General features: G+C 37.0%; 1 protein-coding gene across 1 annotated transcript in view; it reads left to right on the top strand.

The window, feature by feature from the left end:
* Positions 1–17367, top strand: part of RhoGEF2 (Rho guanine nucleotide exchange factor 2) — a 764869-nt gene that overhangs the window by 55685 nt on the left and 691817 nt on the right. The window contains exon 2 of the mRNA XM_090384978.1: positions 11140–11234. Within this exon, the coding sequence (XP_090241104.1) occupies positions 11140–11234 (95 nt within the window). The remainder of the gene's footprint in view (positions 1–11139; positions 11235–17367) is intronic.

The following is a 17367-nucleotide window of genomic DNA, read 5'->3' as shown; positions in this document are numbered from 1 at the left end:
GAACCTCCGTTACATTTCCACAGGAAAACATTACATCTCCTGTATGCTGCAAAAATCCGCAGTCTTCCTTCTCACCCTGATTGGAGATGCCTATACAATACCGAATGGGAGTCATTTGACAATAGCAAACCAAATGGTTGATTCGTGGAACAGACTTCCATCTTTTGTTGTGGAAGTTGACAGCCTAAATAAATTTAAGGCTGAGCTGGACAGGCATTTGCAACGAATGGAGGGGTGAAATGGGAGGTTTTTTTTTTTTTTTTGGTTTGTTTTGGCTGATGCTGCATAAGTTTGCTTCCTTGCATCATATGCCTCTGCTAATGCTAATCTCTAGACCATGGGGATGTCCCCTTAGTCCAAGAATGCTCTCATAATTATGACTAAGGATTTACTTACTTCCTTTGCTGCCTCCTTTAATATAACTGGATAGATCCCATCTAACCCAGGTGTCTTTCTTATGATTAACTTCAACAATTTCTCTTCCACTTTGCTCTCATTTATTATAAAATCATTAAGCTCCCTGTTAGAGTTTAATAAGCTTCTGTCCTCCACTTCCCGACAGAATATCTCATGTGTGAATCTAGATGCAAAATATTCATTCAGTTTGTCAGCTATCTGAGCAGGATCATAAACAGTCGAACCATCAATATCAAGTGGACCAATCTGATTTATCCCCTTCCTTCTAGAGTCTATATAAGTAAAGAAGTCCTTGCTGTTTTTCTTAGCATCCTTTGCCAAAGATTTCTTGTAATCTGCATTCACTTGCCTAACCTCCTTTGTGACTTGATTACAGACTAGCTTATATCTAACATAGGCTTCTGTGACACGTGATAATTTGTGTCCCATGCATTTTTCTTCCCTGCCACAAGTCTCATTAGTTCATCTGACATCCATTTAGGACTAAATCTTGAACAGCATTTCTTAATTGGCATGCAAAGCCTAGTAGCTTCCACAATTAATTGCTTGAATGCTTCCCATTTTGAATTTACTGTTGGCAACATCATCAGTTGGTCCCACTGTGTAGAATTTAAAATTGTTTGAGATCACTGTAGTCACCTTTATGAAAGGAAAATCCTTCCCTCTACCCCTGATGGTAGTTGTCTCTTTAAGTAAATCCCATATCAGACATTGTGTTCACTGCCACCTAGTGGTTCCATTATTTGCAAATTCTTAATGCATGAATAATCTTTGCTGATAACCAGATCAGACTCTCTCTGGTTGCCTCTTTGAACACGCTGCTGCAGAAAACAATCATCCAATAAATCCACAAAAGTTGTGTGTGTGTGTGTGTCCAACCCACAAGTTCCAGTCAATATCTGGGAAGTTAAAATCCCCCATTATAAGACCGTCTGATTTACTGGCCTACTATATTCTTTTGTACAATTGTTAGTTGTACTGATTAGAATCATTAGGCCTATAACACACTCCTACTCATTTTTGCTTTCCCACCACTTATGTCACAACAAACTGACTCAACATTGCACTGTCCATCTATGTCAACTGGATGCACTTCCTTAGATTTTATGCATTCTTTAACTAACAGCACCTCCTCCCTTCCTATCATTTCTGTACACATTGTACTCCCCAAATTCCAATTCTACACTGATTCTACATTTTAGCCTGAATGGTTCAATGCACTCATTTGCTGCATTCCTTAAGATTATAAGGTATATACCAGGTTTTCCCAAACTTTTTCAAGTGTGGACCAGTGTTGGTAGATTTTTTTTTCGCGGCCCACCTATAGCTATAAATTAATATATTTTCAATAATTATACTCGTAGGTTCAGGAAATAATGACACTACCATTAGGACATTTTAAATGTCCTAATGGTAGTAATACCACTAATAATGAAATTAGGTATTCATTAACATCAGTAAATATAAATAAAAGATAGGTAATTCATTTCTTTGTGTATTATCAAAAGTTTACATAAAATTGACATTCTTGGAAAGGAAATTTTCTTATAGTTTTATCCAGGTACATTTCAAATAAGGTGTTCGGGGACCAGTACCAGGCTGTGGACTACACTTTGGGAAACCCTGGTATATACCATCAACCCCAGGAGCTTTACTGGCCTGTAGGCTCAAAAGTTTTTCATTAAATAAACATGTGAAATTTCAACATCATTAATTACATATTTTTCAACTTCAGGAAAAAAAATCATTCAGAACTAACTGCTTAAGACTTTGTTGAAACCCCAAATTTGAAAATTTGGCTCATTTGGAACCATGATTTTTACCCCCCCCCTCTTATATATACAGTGTATACCTATATAATATTGATAAAAATAATGAAGTTACTGAATGACAAAGTAAGCAGGCAAAGTATTAAAACAAAATTATTAAACTGTGTTATGGATCCTGGGTACTACTAGTTACAGTGGAGAAACCCCGGCAACCATAATGAAATATAGACAAATGTTTATATTCAGTGTATAGGGGAAGGGATGCTGACCTATCAGTTGTAATTACCTTGGAAAAATTGAGACGGCCTGTATGGTGAAGGAGATAACCTGAAATAAATTAACATAAAAATAATAAAAAATAATAATAAAGATGATAACGATGTTACCTAAAGTATTGGGTCCTAGAGCTTTAACTACTTCTTCAAAGGGTCGGCAGCCAAAACTGTAGGAGCCACCACAATAAGCAGGGTCTCTGTTTCTGTTATGATGTATACGTGCAAAATGTATAAATCATAGCCGACTCGACAGAGACCAAAAAGAAAGGAATAAAAACCTTTTAAATAACAAAAAAAAAAAAAAAAAAAAGCTAAAATAATGTCAATAAAACTTTATTAAAGTAAAAAGAAGAATAAAAATTTTTGAAATCAAAAAGACCAATACATTACAAAAATTAAACAAAGTAACTGTTTATAGGATAAAGTCAGGTTAAAGCCAACTTACTGTGTGTTTGGATCGGAATCGGTGAAATAGTAGCGTGTAGTGTATACAGAGCAACATTGGAGACCCAAGGAAGAAAGCTGATAGATCTCTGTCCAGAATGTTTATTATCAGTGTGTGTATATATATATATATATATATATATATGTATGTATGTATGTATGTATAAACTGTTCCACAGGGGTTTGTCTGGCTGTCATTCTTCAAATGGAGATTAAGACATTCAACTCTTAATATTATTCAAGATGAAATGTGTATAACAAGATTTTGGGCAAGTTTATTCGTTAATATTGATGTTCCAGAAAATGCCTATGTCTTATATGATTGACTAGTGGTTTATATACTAGGACAACAATCTTGTGTTCTCAAGATGTATTCTGAAACGTGGAGAATAGACTCACAACAACAAAATTGACATTGTGTTTTTCATTCTGAAATCCTCCCATACGTTAGACCTCAGAATGCCGCAAGAAAGGTCAGGAATGACCACCGCATATTCACGGAGCAATATGGCCTTAGTTGCTAATGCTCCTAAAAACCAAATAACAAACAAACAATGCTATAAAACTTGTGCTATGGATAACGTGTAGGAAGAGAATGGCTAAGAGGCAAAGATGTTTAAACAAAACATGGTTTATTACTTCTAGCATACAAAACAGGTGTAAAATAATATGGTTATATAATTTTTTATGATTATATAAGAGCTCTATTTCTTATCAAAGAGGATAAAATGATATACTATAAGGCTAATGATACATGTGTACAAATATGTCTGTGTTCTTCATGTGGTCTTCAATTGGCACTGCCCGTACTCTCGGAGCCAATACTCATCCTCCAGTGTGAGTTTTTGGGTGTATATGTAAGTTACAGATTTAACAGTCATAACTTGTGTTATATTAATACAAATGGATCTTGTGAATCTTAGTGAATGTTCCTATGAGGAGGGATGTTTCTCAGTAGATTCTATTAAATAAAGAGTCAGGTATGAATGTCCGACACTTTCATTCTATTAAACTATCGTGTCGTAAATATAGGGTGAGACTTACCAGAATAATCTTTGCTATATTCAGGAACAGGCATCTAGGAACAGGAGCCAGCAGCAAAAGATTCTCAAGACGTTTTTGACGAGATAGCCTCAAGAAAAGAGAAGTGCTTCGCACAGGACAAGACTCTCTTTGTCTCCTTATCTCCTTCTGTGTCTCTCTGTATCTCTCCGTGTCTCTCTCTGTCCTCTCCATCCTTTTCCGTTCTCTCCGATCTTTTCTGCCCTCTCCTTCTGTCCCTTTGTCTCCGATCTGCATATATATATATGTCCCCCCCCTCCCTTTTAGAGTTTCCAATGCTTCTGTTGGTCAAAACACCAATTTCGTGGGGAAATGAAAATCTCAGGGACTGTTATTTTGGAGACCTGATACAGTGAAAATGGAACTTATGAGGAGAAAGAGGAACCTCTCATCTGCATGGGGTGAAATTTCCAGACTGCCCAGCGGTAGTCACTAGATCTAAAGTCCGTTCCCCCAACACAAGGAATTTCCAGACAACAATCACCCCGTAGTTATAAGGTTCAGATTTCAACCTAAAGTATGTTTCTTAATTGTCATTACTCTCTTTTCTCCGACGAAAGTAATTTACTTTCTCATAGTTTTATAAATAATACATCCACGATATTCGTCAGATCCAATCAAGTAACAATCTCTTGCTGTGAATCAGCCGAACTCATAAAGCTGGAATAGTATTTAAACTGCTGTTTTTCCCTAGCGCAGCACCAATGGGCATACGCTAAAAAAAGAAACAGCCTTATACACGGAGTGAATATCACACTACGAGTATAGTAGTGACAAAAAGTATAAGGTAGCTTGGTGAAGTAACAGCCCTCAAAGGCAAACGTTAATAGTAAAAATTAAGACATTTTTACAAAACACACACACACACACACACACACACACACACACACACACACACACACACACACACACACACACACACACCTTTTGTAGGTTGTTTCAACTTAATGTCAAATTTGAATTTTTACCAACTTCCAAATTCCTAGGGAAAAACTTATATTGGGAGGGGGGCTTATGTAATCTTGAAATCCAGAAATCCACTTAGGAAGCAGTTTGGTCCTTGAGCTTATCACAGACATTCTCTCAGGTATGCCAGACAAGCTGCACTTGCTACCTGGGAGTCTAAAACGCTGATGAAACTGATATTCGGGTGACATTCAAGTCAAGTGGACCCAATTTCGGTGAAGTCCAAATGGTCTGTGTCAGCCAAATCCTCTGTTTGCACCTTCACGATGGTGGGACTGTTAGTAATCCTGGGTATAACCCCCATGCACAAGCACACTATGGGTGACCACCAAGGTGTGAACCAACGTAAGCAGGGGTCAATGTATGGTACTCACACCACATGGAGGAATGCCGCTCCTCTGTGTTACCAGGCAGTGATAGGTGATAGATTACTCTTATCAACCAGTGCAATACCACCGCTTTGCTTATTGGAAGCTTGAAGTGGTGTTTAGTCTCTAGAGCTAAGTTCTGGTCAACCCTTCCCCATCTCTTCCATCATGCAGTATGACTGATGACTTTTGAGATTATGATGGACATCATGGAGGGATCCAATCTTCCTTACATTTCAAGGGTACAGCTCTAAAATGGTGTTTGCAGGCTGGCTGCTAGTTAGTACACCAGACCGAACCTATTGGTAACTCTTTAGGAGGCTTCCTTCCGGATCAGCTAGTGTATAATCTAGCTACCTCTACTCTGCCAGATAGTGACTGGAGGGAGTCCGAGTAGTGTGTATGCGGGGGGCATTGTCGAGGCCACTTTATATCAAGGATCTGGGTATATTCTTACCATGTGTACGCCATATTCAAAAATTTCATTACTTCATGCAGCATGTCCCCCCCCCCCACCTTTTCTTACTATTGAATACACCATGAATTGCCAAACTAATAAAGTAAGCTTATCTGCGAAAAGAGCTAAACCTCCCAAACACTTCCTAGTTCATTTCACAAATATACGTGGTCTCAATTCTAATCTCAGCAATGTCTATTTCCACTTGCAGTCTGTCAAACCCCATGTACTTTTTCTGACAAAATCTCAGTTATCAGTTGATTCAACTGCTGCTCATCTCAGTTGCACAAATTATTCGTTGTATGATTCTTTTTGCCTCAAAGGTGTTACTTGTGTATATGTCCATTCTGATACTCCCTATCATTGATTTTGAACAGGCTAAGAGTAGAAAACTTCCTTCTTGCCCTAATGTTAGCCGAGCATTCTGGTCTCTTGCCAAAGCTATTGGCGGCAACTTTTGTCCATCTCTGCTCCCACCTCTCAGAACTATCTGTCAAAACTAGATGGTTCTGTTGTCACTTCAGCCAAGGATAAAGCTGACCTGCTAGCATCCCATTTTTCTTCTAGCTCATGTATTAATAATCTTGGTAAAACACATCCCACCATTCCCAACACACTCCATTCAATGCCTCCTGTGGTCTTCCGTCAAAAGGATGTCAGAAGGATTTTTGACAAAACTTGATGCTCAGAAAGCTCCAGGTCCTGATGGTATTTCTCCACTTGTTCTCAAAACCTGTGCTCCTGAACTTGCTCCTGTTCTTTGCCACCTTTTTTTCACTTTCTTATTCCAAAGGTGTTTTTCCTTCTTGAAAATTTGCTCATATCCAGCCAGTTCCTAAAAAGGGTGTCAAATCCCTCCCATCCATTTATCATCCCATTGCAATTACTTCTACTCTTTCTAGAGTAATGGAGAAATCAATTAACTGGCAACTCTTAAGCTACCTAGAAACTTGCCATCTGATCAATGATTGCCAGTATGGATTCTGTGTGTCGATCCACTGGTGATATTCTGGCTTATGTTACCCATTTATGTATAAATTCAATGGAAAAGTTTGGTGAAACACAAGCAGTTGCTCTTGACATCTCAATGGCTTTCCATCATGTTTGGCATAAAGGTCTTCTAAACAAGATTCCATCTTGTGGTTCGCCAACTGTTTTTTGTAATTTATCTAGTTTTCTCTCTGATCGCTCACTGAGGGTGATGGTAGATGGCTCTGTCTTCTAATGCTGGTGTTCCCGAAGGTTCAGTTCTTACCCCCACTCTTTTCCTCTCATATATTAATATCCTACTTCCATTGACTGGAAATCCTATCCAGAGTGTTTCCAATGATAGCACATTGCATTCCACTTTCCAGTTTGAGAAACCTTGTCCTGCTCTATCAGCTTCAACTTCAAGAAGTTGAAGCTGATAGAGCTATCAATTCCTTAAATGCTGATCTTCAGGTAATTCTCTGGTGGGGCAAAGACAACTTAGTTGATTTCAACCCTTCTAAAACTCAGTCTTGTCTTATATCTCGCAGAAAGTATTCTTCTGCTCCTGTGGTGACATTCATTTCTAGGCAAAATGATATCTCTCTTTTGGGATTACCCTGACTTCTAATCCCTCTTGGCACAAGCACATTACAAATATTGCTTCCTCTGCATCTAAAAAACTTGGTTTTCTCTTTTGCTCTTGGCATTACTTTTCCTTACAGCTGTTCACTCTGTACAAATCGCAAATCTACCCTACCATGGAATAGTGTTCCCACATCTGGGATGGTGCCCCCAAAACCTCCCTCAGGCTTCTAGATTCCATTCAGAAGAGGGCAGTTAGGTTAATTAATGACTCATCTCTACAGTCTCTTCACTCGCTGTCTCATAGACGTACTGTTTCTGCTGCATGCCATTTCTACAAATATTTCCATAGGCACCGTTCTTCCGAATTGGCTTCTATAATCCCCGCTCTCTCTCTTTCAAAACAATCTGAACACGTGCTGCCACCAGCTAACATCCATTTACTGTCCAACTTCAAACTCACAGAACCAACTTTTCATCTTCTTTGTTTGTTCATTCAACTGCCGTTTTCTGGAACAACCTTCCTTCCTACGTATTTCCTGAAAATTACAGGCTTCAGAAGTTCAAGTCTGATGTCAACAAATATCTTCTTTCGTCTCCTCAACCTCCAACCCAAGCATGATACTAAGTAATATAGGTTGTAATACCTCTCATTTGGGGTTTTCATAAAAAAAAAAAAAGTGGACTTTGGTTCAAGCTCATGTGACTGTTAAATGATTTTATTTATTGTTAAAATAATTAATTGTAAATTCCTGTCACTTAGTGGCCATATAAAAATATAAACAAATACTTCACTAAAAAATAATTAAATATTTTAACATATTCAACCTTGCACAAAATCACTTGATCTCTCCATTAGCAACACATATAAAGATTATATAATTTTAAAATTTTATAAAATTACATTGCTTATTTAATTATTTTATTAATTATTGAGGCACTCCTTAGCTCAGGAGTGGGAGTGCAATAGCACATACTCTTTGAGTAGACCAGGGTTCAAGCCTCTGACTGCTAAATACAGTTAGTCTGCCAACCTGCACTGGACCAGTGTGGCAGACTATAGGTCTGCCACACCTTTCCCTTAACATGACTTCATCATCATTATCATTATTATTAGCCATATGGTGCAAGGAAGCCTGAGGCTTATGCTGCACCAGCCAAAAAAAGATTTGAGTTACCCTGAGAGAGAGAGTAGAAGGGAATCACCAAGAAAGAGAAGAATGATGATATCCAGCTCAGGACCCTGGGTGTGCCAAGCCCATGCTCACTAGATGTGAGCCCCTGGCGTTTGTTGAGAAGGCCTCTGTCCTGCCTTGGATTGACAATGGCTGCAGATTTATTTATTATTTAATTATTATATAAGGTATTGCCGACTTCAAGGTTATTTTCACCTTATTGAATGGAGAGCTACTTGAATTTTCAATAGAGGAAACTGACAAAAAAAATTTGCCTAATACTGAGTTATTCTTGGAAGAAGGAATAACTCAGTGAAATGAGAGAGAGACTATAAAAAAAAAAGTAAAGCAAATTAGATAATATATGTCGTGCATTACATTTCAGACATTGTTTTCATATAAATAAATTTAATTTTTTAAAATTTTTCTGTGATTAATAGAAGTAAAAAGCAAATAGCTTATTAACAATTAATTACCAGTTAACTTGCACATAAAAGCAACGATTTTCACTTCTGTCTCACAATGTAATATTCACTCAACTTTTTGTAATATTTTACTTATTCTCCTGGATTTTCAATAAAATTAAAATGTGGCATGTATTACATGGATCTTTTGTGATTTAATGAAATCAAGAAATAACAATATGGCATAGCTGAGTGGTCAAGCATGTGATTGTAGTAATGCACACTTTTGAAGGGACTATGGTTCAATCATGTGTGATGGCTAAATATGATTAATGATTTGTATTCATTGTCAGAATAATTAATTGTATACTCCTCTGACTTAGTGGTCATGTCTGAATATAAACATTGTAGTAAGATATAGCAAAGTAACATATCAGATTGTAGTAAGCAGTTAACATTTGTGCTTTACTTATTTCCTTCTGCATTTTAATAACAATTGAAATATAACACATTTCTTGTTTTTGCTGTGATTAATATTATAAACAAATAGAAATAATTAATTTTTATATATTTATTAATTTTTTTAGTAAACTGATAACAAAAAACTCTTTAAAAGCAATGATTTGCATATATGCACTGCTTACACTGAAAAAGTTGTTTCTGCACATCCACTGTATTGCTCATTTGTTCTTCCAGTCAGAACATGGCAACAAACAATATGCAGTGCTTCATCTATATTATATAGTATATGGATAGCATGTGAGATACTTATGAAAAAAAAATAATAATAATGACTGCCAGATTTTAAGGAAATTTGGAATAGCACAACAAAATTTTCAATAAGAGTCGGATGTAAAATTTCACGAAAATTTGTCTGTTTGAAGTCAAGTTGTTATGTGTGGCTGGACAGACATGGTGAAGATAATAGATGCTATACACATATGCACAAGAACCTGAAGGAGGGGGCAGTTATAACAGTGACCAGATTTTAAAAATATATGAAACTGGATGCAAATGTGAGACTGCATAGTCCCCATGCAAATCACAAACATGACTGCCATGTATGTTTTTTAAGATGTGTACAGAGACCATCGCATACGACTCTATACTCTTTGACTTGCATTGCTGTTGTGTATTACAGGTATGTGTGTTGGGAATAGACATCGAATTATGAATCCCTTTTTTTCTTTCTTTAAATGCTTTTAACCTGAAATGTTATCCGTATAATACACCTTGTAAAACCAGGGCCATTTTATGAACTCTCCCCCCCCCCTCCCCGGCAAATTTCCAAATGTGGCCCCTATTCAGTTTAAATTTTGTTTTAATTTTTTTTGTTTCTGGGTCTCTCTTAGTCGCATTCCTAACATTATAATATATATATATATATATATAATATAATTATATATATATTATTAATTTATAATCATAAGTGAAAATTAAATCTGTTAATTATTTTTTTAAATATTAATAATTTCGCACTTTAAACTATTTAAAGAAAGCCAAAAACATTATTCATATATCATTATGTTCCGTGTTTGCGGTGCTTTCGACAGCAACATAACATATGGGACAGAGGGTCTTTTAAAAAAATTATTTAAGATCAACAAGTGAGGCCCCCAGCGTCTGCTGGGTGCACCCATGCATTAAAATGGCCCAGTGAAAAACCGAATGTTACAGATTGATATTTTACAAGTTTTATTATGAACTGTGTCAACAGTTATTTCCTATTGTGCAGTAAACTTGACCATCATCTAATAAAATTGGAAACAAGTATCTGTTATGAATTGCTTGTGCAGTATATTAATAAAATCTTCATCTCTATCTTATAAAGAAAATGGTGCAAAAGAAAGGAAAAAAGGGGGAACTACTTGGCATTTCATCTTTGTCAGGTGAAGAGGAAAGTACTCAAAAACGACTTTTTGTCATCCTAGATTATAGCAACTAACACAATTGTGTTGGTTGGGCTAACTAACACCATTATTTTTAAATAGATTTAATATAACTTGATCTCGTGACAGATGTTTGAGGACTGCATGTTTCCATTAGAGCATCAATTTGATTTCCCATGTTTCTGCATCAGGTGTTGTATGTGTCTCACTTATATGTTTTGTAATTTATTTTATAATTTAATGTCCCATTAAAAAAAATAATAAAATACAGGTATCTATTTTTTTTTTTTTTTATTTATTATATCGTTTCCTACTGGAGAATTTTTTTCTAATTTATGTAATTTATTGGTTACATACAGACTGGGTAACTTGAGTAGGAGTGAAGTAGCTCCTTCTCAGCATGACAAAGATGACCTTATTGCAGGAAGACCAATAGAAGCCTCAGACACTCAGGGTAAGTATTATCACTATCCTTTGTTTATATTCTTTTTCATTCAGATACACATGGATGATATTGTGAATGAGAGACACTTTATACTCAACATGATGTTTGAAATAAGTTTTATGATATTATTTATGTATATAGAACTATTTTATTACTACTTTAAAAAGATCAAGCATTCCACATTGTCCAAGTTCATTTACTTGGCTGTATTGTATATTTTAGAATAATATACAAATTTTAGTTTTGTAAATTTTGATACAATTTTTTTTACTTTACAGATGTTTCAAATTGTATTTTGCAGTAGGATTGATACTAACTGAATTGAGTGTAGAGCAGAGAGCTTAGAAAATGTTTCCCCCTTTAGTTAATAAATTACTGCTCATTAAACGACATATAAATATTTAAGTGATTTGATATTTTAATCATTTGATCAGAAATATTTTTATCAAAGTGATAACACATTGATGTAAGCAAGTGTTAGGATTTTAGCAGTTAACATAGGACTATTACAATATGCAATAACAGTTGTGCGATTTTACTTAGATTAATATCTTTAATTTGCCTGTATCTTACCATTATATTTTTTATAAGAATGAATTATTTATGGGATAACAGTGTAATCATGAGATTACACTGTTATCTCGTTAATGCTGAATTGAATGGCACTGGCTTTTGATACTTTGGAACAAAGAAAGAAAAAGAAACAATATCACTTAGTATACCAAGATAGGCATATACAGGAAAGAAAACTAGTACAAACAAAAGGACTGATTCAAATGTGAAATGGATTAAGTGCAGCCTTTTCACATATGAATCATTTGAAAGAGAAAATAGTATAGGATTAGTTACAAAGAGAAAAATGATTTTTTTTCAGCTCATGTGATGAGAAAGGTCTGTACCTTGGCAGGTGCCAAAGTAGCCTATATACAAAATTACATCGTCCTAAGATACAATGTCTCAGTGTTGCTTTTTTCAGTTGGCAGAATTGTATTACCTATCTTAATGTAATGCTACTCGAGCATTCAAAATTCTGCACATAACATGTGGCATCGTACATGCTGGTATGTAACCAGCATATTTCTATGCAGCAGTCTTACATTGAATGGCATTTATTTCAGTGTGTGTGGGTAGAATGCTTCATGTGATGTTCTACTGTGCACACTGACATATTTTTTGGAACTAGACAAGTGCTGTTGTATCAAGTGGTTACAATGTTTACTGAAAAAATTTAAGTGACCACAAAATTGTGGATTTTCTTTTTTGTATGTCATTTTGTATTTCATATAGACATTATTTCAATAAAATAAAAAAAGCACAAAGCTGTATGGTAGCGAGATCCTGAATGGCTCATAAACTGACCCTCCTCAAGCATGTTAAATAGTTGAGAACCCACAAAGTAGTATAGATGTATTTGTTGAATGTATACAGCCAGTGGTAGTATATATATGTGTCACTCGTTTGGAGAGGTCTGGGTTTGAATTGTGTCGCATGCTGGATGTGTTTCATAATCCCTCTTCAGTTGTAGTTACAGGAGATAGTAAACAAAAGTGATATCTGTTTTCACTATTTTCTCATAAGTGCCAAGAACTCAACTTCATATTCATGTATGGTAATATCAAAAGTCTTTTTTGGGATACTTTTCTGTTCATTGAAATTTATATGGGAATAAAAGTAGTTAATGCTGCTAAGTATTGGATGGACCTATCACTGATGATTTCTCTTTTGTGATTTTATTTTTAAAATTGATCAGAGTGCTGACACAACTGATCTGAATGAAAGTTTTGTGACTGACAAAAATGCCCATGTTGTTCAGTTTTTGTCAGAAAGCATGTTTCTGACACATCTAGTTTCACACTGTGTTCCTATGGACGTGTATATATATATATATGTGATGCTTTGAATGCTCATGTTGCATCACCCTTAATCCAGAAGTAGTTGTGGATCATTTGACAGGTAACCCTCAAGAATAACATTCCCACGTTAAATGTTAATCAATGATTAAAAATCTTGGATCCCAGGCCACAGTGGTATTTCGGAAATGAATGCGCAGATGATGCTGCAAAACATCCCTCCAGCATAACCCCAACAAGTGATCTAGTCCCATTTTTTTTTTTTTTTTTTGGCTGATGCTGTATAAGCTTGCTTTCTTGCATCATATGTCTCTACTAATGCTAATTCCCGTAGTATGGGAATTTATGTGAGATCAGATGAATTGCCCAGTTTTTATTACAGGTAAATAAAGCCTATGTAATGCTATAGGCTAAGCCTATACAGACAAATATGTTGCTACTAAATTATGTCTTTAGGTACACATATCATTAGTCAGCACTACATCAGCTTAATCCACCTGTAATGCAACTGAACAATTCATGTGATCTCACACAATTCCCATAATATACATTCATCTAAAAATCATACTTAATACTGAAGTATATAAATACTTCAGTATATATATAAATACTGAAGGAAAACTACAGGGCAACACATAGGTATAAAATACACAGTGATTACTGAATTATGATCACCTATCTAATACTTCGTAGGTCCTCCTTTTGCCCTCAGTACAGCAGCTATCCAACGTGGCATTGATTCAACAAGATGTCAGAAGCATTCGGGAGGTATGGCCAACCAAGCTGTGTGTAATGCAGTCATCAATGCAGGTATGAAGGTGATTGGTGTATCCAGACGCCTGATATGCCTTTCCATAGTGTCCCACAAGTGTTCTGTGGGATTGATATCGGGGGAAATTCGGAGGCCAATCTATATGCTGGAAGTCAGAACTGTGTTCCTCAAACCATTCCCGCACAGCAAGTGCCCGATGGCTCAGTGCATTGCCATTTTGCAAGACACCATTAGCATTCAGGAAAAAGTGTAACATAACTGGGTGTACACAGTCAGCAAGCAGTTGACAATAGCGGACACCACTGATATGTTGTTCCACATGCACCAGGGGTCCAAGTTCCTACCAGTGAAACATGCCCACACCATACAACTGCCTCCACTGGCCTGTACTTTTGATACCATGCATGATGGATCAAGAGCCTCATGTTGCTAACACCAAATCCGTACACGACCATCCATGGTGTGGAGTAAATAACGTGACTCATCCGACCAGCACACCTTCTTTCAGTCTTCTAACGTCCAACTTGCATGCTCTCGCACCAGGCGGGTCTACGCCGATGAACCTTGGTTAGGAGAGGATGCCGTAGGGATCATCTGCTGGTATAGCCCATACGTGCGAGCGTACGACGCATGGTCATGCAAGCTATCTTTCCGGGTTGGCCCATTTGTATCGAGTAGTCAACTCTTCAATAGTGCTGCGCCTGTTCACCTGTATTAGTCATTGGACCTGGCACTCACCTCTAACATCAACCTTTCGCTGACCTTTGCAGTTTTGCCATCGGGTCATTGTTTGACCATTTTGATGCCAGTTCTGGTACACTTTAACTACGGCAGCTCTAAAACACCCCACCAGTTCAGCCATTTGAGAAATCGAGGCACCAGCTCGTCGAGCACCCACAACTGTCATTTATCAAAGTCTGATAAGTCCTTCCTTTTGCCCATCTTGCTCAGAATTTTACTACCTACTGAACCACTGACACCTTATCTGTGCTACGTAGGTCGATTAACTCCACACTCTTGTACCTCACGTGGTCAACGGGTCGCATTCAATTTTCATAGGGGTGGTCATAATTCAGTGATCACTCAGTGTATATAAAGCATTATGTAATTGTACTTTAAACTTAGCCAATATTATTGTATACCACTAATCTTAACTTTTTCAGGAATCAACATCAAGGTTGGAAGAAAAAGTGTAACAATACAGTTCTCTGTTTCTGTAATACTCAATACATAGTTAAAGTGGTTTAGAGTTTGAACACTTCACTACCAAAGAAAATGAGTGAAATATCTGTAGTATTTCTTAACATGTTTGCTTCATCAATATTTGAGAACAAATGCATTTCATGTACTATAATTTTCAGAATATTGAGAAAAAATAACATTCCCAAAAATTTGTAAATAGTAATAGTGGCATGTGATGCAAGAAAGCAAGTGTATGAGATTATGTTGCATCAGCCAAAAAAAAAAAAAAAATTCACACAACCATTCCCTCTAAATGTTTGTCCAGTTCCTCCTTGAATTTATTTAACCTATCAACTTCCACAACAAAAGATGGAAGTTTGTTCCAGCAATTAGCCACCCTCTGGCTAAAGACAAATTTCCACACATCTATTCTACAGCTGTCTTTCCTCAATTTGAATTTATGCCCCCTTAGGTTCATAATCTGAACAATTGGAAGAATCTCATCAGAATTCAGCGTGCTCAACCCATTCAAGGCCTATACACCTCAATCAGATCACCTCGCAGGTGCCTAGTCCCCAGCTGCTGCAATTTGCAAAACTTAAGCCTCTCTTGGTAGGAGGATCCCTTCATTCCCCTTGCCAATCTTGTTGCCCTTCTCAGTACATGCTCAAGCAAATCTACATCCTTCCTAAAATGAGGCCTCTAGACCTGTATGCAGTACTCAAGATGAGGCCTGACCATTGCCTTATACAAAGGGACAATCACCGCCTTTTCCCTTCTAGCAAAATTCCTGTATGTCATTGACAAAACCCCATGACCTGCTCTTGCAGGCTTTTGGGCTAAGCTGTAAATCAGAACAAACCTCAGTGTTATCAAAAGTTTATTTCATGTACATAAAGAAACCTCAACACAAATAAAAAACAAAATTGCATACCAAGCTATAAACAAAAACAAAGCATTGCTGCTAATAGCCTAGAGTTCAATCACTGTGCCAAAAGAATCGAGCAGTTGTTAGTTCGTGTGCTTTTTCTTTTACAGCAGTAATTTATTGACCAGTTAAGAATGACCACCCACATACATTATTAGTATTAGCAGAGGCATATGATGCAAGAAAGCAAGCTTATGGAGAACTACGAGCCCAAAGACACATTCAATATCGATGAAACAGGTCTATTTTTTAAATGTCTGCGGAACAAGACACTGACTTTTAAAAGTGATAAATGTTTAGTTGGTAAAAATAGTAAGGAGAGAATTGCAGTCTTGGTTGGAGCAAATATGGCTGGTAATGAAAAACTGAAGTTTTTGGTAATATGCAAAAGTAAACAATGTTTCAAAGGAGTAAAGTCGTTAGAGTTGTACTATAACAAAAATTCTTGGAGACGGTGAAATTTTGAACAGTGGATTTTAAATATCGACAGAAAAATGACGAAAGAAAAGAGAAAAATCATGGTGCATCCAGGCACCATCACTTCCCCAGGTAAACTATGCATATGTATTCCCCTTCCAAATTCTGCAACAGGAAACTTGATTTATTGGACCAGATGACCTTCCAATCACTCGGGGTCCAGTTTCAATGCTCGTGTGCCCATTAGGTGCTGTCGCGGGTGAACCATGGTTAGCATGGGTACTTGGAGCAGCCTGCGGCTACGCAGCTCCATTCTCAGCAGGGTTCAATGTAATGTCACAACACATTACATCTCCTGTCACCAGCATTCCAATTACCGGCGAGTTGCACCACAGTCTCCCTTCTGTTGCCAAGTGTCATCCGGGAGAGCCTTTGCTCACCTCGAGCATCAATGAGCTGTGGTCATCCAACACCTCACCAGCGGTTTGTGAGTTCCCCCTCCTCGGATCACTTTCGGTAGGTACTAACCACAGCCAACGATGAGCACCCCACCAACCGTTCCGTTTCGGATATGCTCTGACCCAGTCGTCTGGCCATTACAGTTTGGCCTTTGTCAAACTCGCTTAAGTCCGTTGCCTTTTCCATCTGAAGAACAAGAGTAATACTGATTAATGGAGCTCAGTATCAGATGTTTTTTATACTGTGCCCCAACCTGCTCCATAGTTCATCTGCAGTTGCTTCGATTTGCATAACGACTCGACTCGCTGATCATAATGTTTTGGCTTGGTGTATTTGCTTCTTATTTGCTTAATTGATATATCCCATCCCATTTCTATTGATAAGTTATATTATATTGATCTTCTATATCACTTCTTGAGTCTTATTTTTGGGAATAGGTTTCTCGGTGGTATTTGACTCAAATATGCCCTCTTGTCACTGACTTTTGATAAACCATGTTATGGATGATTATGATATGCCTTGCTGTTTTGTCTT

The sequence above is a fragment of the Mastigoproctus giganteus genome, chromosome 11 (genome assembly GCF_048544385.1).
Source record: "Mastigoproctus giganteus isolate SK-2022 chromosome 11, ASM4854438v1, whole genome shotgun sequence".
Classification (NCBI taxonomy): domain Eukaryota; kingdom Metazoa; phylum Arthropoda; class Arachnida; order Uropygi; family Thelyphonidae; genus Mastigoproctus; species Mastigoproctus giganteus.
This window is presented reverse-complemented; position numbering and strand designations above follow the sequence as displayed.